At 69.4% G+C, this 4,372-nt stretch overlaps 2 protein-coding genes across 2 annotated transcripts in view; one reads left to right on the top strand and one right to left on the bottom strand.

Moving 5' to 3' along the window:
- Positions 1–15: 15 nt before the first annotated feature.
- Positions 16–3,768, top strand: H696_04779 (hypothetical protein). The gene is made up of 2 exons (XM_009498643.1): positions 16–1,317; positions 1,709–3,768. The coding sequence occupies exons 1-2, from the start codon at positions 61–63 to the stop codon at positions 3,527–3,529; spliced, it is 3,078 nt and encodes a 1,025-aa protein (XP_009496918.1). The 5' UTR covers positions 16–60; the 3' UTR covers positions 3,530–3,768.
- Positions 3,769–3,882: 114 nt separating this feature from the next.
- Positions 3,883–4,372, bottom strand: part of H696_04778 (hypothetical protein) — a 3,551-nt gene continuing 3,061 nt past the window's right edge. Inside the window, exons 8-9 of the mRNA XM_009498642.1 lie at positions 4,181–4,317; positions 3,883–4,081 (exon numbers count right to left, since the gene is read on the bottom strand). Coding sequence (XP_009496917.1) covers positions 3,934–4,081; positions 4,181–4,317 — 285 coding nt within the window. The 3' untranslated portion in view covers positions 3,883–3,933. The remainder of the gene's footprint in view (positions 4,082–4,180; positions 4,318–4,372) is intronic.

Below are 4,372 nucleotides of genomic sequence, written 5' to 3'. Positions count from 1 at the left end.
CCCCCCCCCCCCCCCCCCCTTTTGAGCCGGCTCCTTCCCGCCCAGGCATCGAGTTCATCCATGCTCCTGTCCCGCTTTCGGGTGACCGGGGCGCGGCTGCGTCCAAGCCTGGCCGCTCTCGCGCCGCTGACGCGCGGGGCCCGGCCATTTGGCCCGGCCGGCCCGGTGGCGCATGTCAGCCACCGGGGCTTTGCCTCGCGATCGGACGCCACTGCCGTGGCCGGGGCCGGCTTCGTGGACTTCGACGATTATGAGGACGACGCGCCGGGGCCGGCGGCCGGGGCCGACCCGGCGGCCAACCTCCGGCGCATCTACGAAGGCCTCAATGCGCATGCCCTCTATTCGGAGGAGCACTCGCCGGAGGCCATCTACGCCCCGACCGGGCGACTGATGCGCAACCCGGCGGTCAAGCTGGTCCAGGACCCGGAAGACCCACGGACGCGGGCCCTGCAGGTGGATCTGTGGAACTACGGCTCGGATGAGGACGATGATGGTCTCTTCCTTGACAATGGCACCGACGATGAGGCTGGGTCCGGGGCGGACCTCCTGTCGGATTCCGACTTCGATGGGTACTACTCCGGGTCGGACTATGGCCACTCCGGGTCGGCCTTCGACGCCGAGTATGATGGGCCCGGGACGGGGGCGCATGCGCCGGCGGCATCTCGGCCGACCAGCCTCTCGGCGGCCCTGGCGTCGGCCAGCACCATGTCCCCGCCGGGGTCCCTCCTGACGGCGGGGGCCCCGGTGTCGCGTGAGGCCGGCCGTCGGAGGGTGCCGCCGCCGGCGCCGCGCCCGACGGACCCCTCCGGCCTGGGCGTCCCTTCGGGCACGGCTGCCGCCCTGGCCGCCGGGGCCGTCTCCTCGGGCGAGGGCTTCCACTCGGATGACTTGCTCTCGGACACGGAGCTGCCGGGCCCCCTGGACACGGACCCGCACGAGGGGCTGGTGTCGGAGGATGTGCTCGCCGAGCTGGCCACCGGCGGGAGTGATCTCTTCCCGGCGCGCAAGGCCCGGCACCAGTTTGACCGGATGCGTCTCTTCATTGATGAGGTCCGGCTGACGGTGCGTGCTGGCAGCGGTGGAAATGGCTGTGTCAGCTTCTTGCGGGAGAAGTTCCGGCCGGATGGCGGCCCGGATGGCGGCGACGGCGGTCGCGGCGGCAATGTCTACGTCCGGGCCTCGTCCTCCTACACGAGTCTCCACGGGCTGCAGAGGTCGTATGTGGCCTTCAACGGGGAGAAGGGCCACGGCCGGCATCGGCACGGTGGCAAGGGCCGCGATGTGTACATCGACGTCCCGCCCGGGACCATTGTGAAGGTGCGTGCCGCGTGCTTTTCCTTTTCGCGGCATTTTTTTTTCGTCGGTGCTGCTGCTGCTGTTGGCTGCCCTCCTCCTCGCCTCCCAGCCATTGCCTCGCCTGCTCGCTGTCCATCGGCGCGTGCTCACCTTCGCCCTTGCCACTGCCCCTCCCTTCGGATATGTCCGGATGTCCGGATGTGTGTGTGTATGCATGTTCGCGCGTGTATTGTTGTCGGGGGGTGTCTTTTTCCCGCGCCCCCTTTCGCGTGTCGGCGCATGCATGTGTGCCGGCATGTCTGTACCGCACGCACGCATATGTGTCTGTGTGTGTGTGTGTGTGTGTGTGTGTGTGCATGCCCGGGCCGCGCCCCCGGCCGGGATGCGTCCTGTCGGCCGGCCGGTCTCGCAGGTGTCCGAGAGCCAGGGCGACCAGCCGGTGGTGGTGGCCGACTTGAGCACCGTCGGACAGACGTACCTCCTGGCCGAGGGCGGCCGCGGGGGCCGGGGCAATATGCGGTTCATGACGTCGACCAATCGCGCGCCGCGGCAGTTCACCTATGGCGAGAAGCGCACGCCGGTCTTCGTCCGGCTGGAGCTCAAGACCCTGGCCGATGTGGGGCTGGTCGGCATGCCGAATGCCGGGAAGTCCACCCTCCTGCGGGCGGTGTCCAATGCCCACCCGAAGGTGGCGCCGTACCCCTTCACCACGCTCAACCCCTTCGTTGGTGTCATCGAGTATGCGGACTTCTTCCAGCTGAAGATGGCCGACATCCCGGGGATCATCGAGGGGGCCCACCGGAATCGCGGCCTGGGCCACCGGTTCCTCCGGCACATCGAGCGCAGCCGCGTCCTGGTGTATGTGGTCGACATCACCGGCGGGGCGCTGGTGGTCAAGCGCCCGGTGTCCGTGGCCCATGGCGAGGCCCCGACCCCGGACCAGATCCACGTGGGCTCCCTCTCGGAGCCGGCCTTCGACCCGACCTTCGACAACCGGCACCCGGGCCAGCCGCCGGTGGTCTTCCCGGATGGCTCGTCCCTGCAGCTGCTTTACTACTCGCCGGCGGATGAGCCCTCGCCCTCGGGCCCGGGAGCCGGTGACTCGGCCGGGCATTTGGGGTGGGCTTTGTCGGGCTCCGGCTCGTCGGAGTCCGATGGCTCCAGCTCCGGCTCGTCGGAGTCCGATGGCTCCAGCTCCGACTCGTGGGATTCGTCGGATCCCCGCCCTCTCGACCCCGGCACCTCGAAGCCCCGGCAGGCGCCGGAATTGACGGCGGCCGGCAGTCGGTCACCGAGCTCGGCACCCGCGGCCGATCCCCGCCCGGCCGAGCCGTCGGGCCTTTCGGAGTCCGACACCGAGTACAAGCTGGAGCTGGTCGAGATGCATGATGCTTCGGACTCCGACATGGGAATGTACCTGGAGACGGTCGACGGGGCGGGGCTGTGGGACGCACCGGAGGCCGACCCGATGCCGGCCTCTCTGGCCGAGCAGGCCCCGGAGAGCTTGCGCCTGCGTTTGCTGGAGTTCGGCCTCGGTGGGCAGATGCTGGCCCTGCTGCCGGACGAGCCGCTCGACCGGTCGCTCACATACCTGGAGTGTGCCATGGTGGCATACCACTCGCTGCACACCGGGCGCCTGGCGGCCGCGCAATTCGAGCAGCTGGCCTTGGAGCATGGGTTCCTGCATGAGTGTGTCTTCTCCTTCAACAGCGGAGCGGAGAATGCCCTGGCTCGGGGCCTGGGGCCTGGGCTCGGGGCCGGGGTCCCGGACTCCGGCCTCGAGGACGCCCCCCTGCCGGATCTGTCCTTCCTGGAGGAGTTCATTGATGACGAGCCGCAGGAGGGCGCCGGTGCTGGGCCCGGCCCTGTGGCCGCCGGCCCGCGCCGTCTCCCGCGCAAGATGAACCCCCACCTGTCGAAGACAAACTTCCTGGAGCAGCGCATGCCCTGGGACGACCTGCACGCGCTGCAGGCCGAGCTGGAGGCCTTCCACCCGGGGCTCACCCGGCGCCCGTCCATCGTGGTAGCCAACAAGATGGACCTGGACAATATGGACCCCGCGCAGCAGGGCCTGGCCACGCGCAATTTGGAGGAGCTCCGCCGCCGGACCAACCTGCCGGTCCTGCCGGTGGCCGCCATCAACGGCGACAATGTGCCCGTGCTGACGTCGGCCCTGCGCCGGATTGTGGACTCCCTCAACCAGGGGGCAGGCTCCCCCGGGGCCGAGGCTTGATGGCGCGGCATCGGCCGTTGCCCCGGGTGTGGCTGCCTTTCTCGCGGTCCCGCCCCGGTGTCCGGGACCGACACGGCTGGGCTTGTGTCTGTCTGTTTGTCTGCGCGTGTCCGTGTGCCGCTGGGAGGTCGCCCCCTCCCCCTGCCCTTCGTTCTGCTCTGCCTTTCTCCCCCCCCCCACCCGAACGGGTGCATGCGCACAGACACACACATGTGTATACATCACGCACGTCTGCCGTACCCCCTCCTGGTTGACCGAGCCCCGCCAATTGGCGCACCACGCGGGAGGTTCTATGTATGTCTATAGGGGGAGGGAGTGAGTGGGTGTGACGGGCGTCAAAAGAAGGGGGGGGGGGGGGGATGCCGGCTTGTCCGTCCGCGCGCCAGCCGTGGGATGGGGGGCTGCTAGGCACTGCGAGGGTCAGTCGGGCCGCCGCCGGCCAGGGGCAGGAGTGAGGCGGCCAAGGCGGCTGGACGCCGGACCAGCCGGACCACCACCACTCCGATGGCCGAGAAGACCACCACCAGGGTGAGAATGGAAAAAATGCTGGGCCTGCGGCGGGGGGGAGAGGCACATGGAGGAGCGGCGTTAGGGCTGGCTTTGGCCGGGCCAAAAGTGGGGTCCATGCGGGCGATGGGCGGCTGTGCGTACGGCAGAGCAGGGCCGCCAGGCGCCGGGGCTGGCGCTGGCGAGGCCGAGCCGGGCACCACACGGCGGTGCGGCCCAAGCTCAAACGACGATGGCTCGGGGAACATGCGCTCGTAGTACCGGCGAAGCATGCCAATGGCCTGACATCGGGAGGCGAGACGGAGAGCGAGAGAGAGAGACAGAGAAAGAGAGAGA

The sequence above is a fragment of the Fonticula alba genome (genome assembly GCF_000388065.1).
Source record: "Fonticula alba strain ATCC 38817 unplaced genomic scaffold supercont2.8, whole genome shotgun sequence".
NCBI lineage: Eukaryota > Rotosphaerida > Fonticulaceae > Fonticula > Fonticula alba.
Note: the sequence above shows the minus strand (reverse complement) of the source record. Positions and strands in the feature narration are given on the sequence as shown.

Coding starts and splice junctions, on each gene's coding strand:
- H696_04779 (XM_009498643.1), top strand. CDS start 61: ATGCTCCTGTCCCGCTTTCGGGTGACCGGGGCGCGGCTGCGTCCAAGC. Junction 1,318..1,708: donor CGCCCGGGACCATTGTGAAG/GTGCGTGCCGCG, acceptor CCGGTCTCGCAG/GTGTCCGAGAGCCAGGGCGA.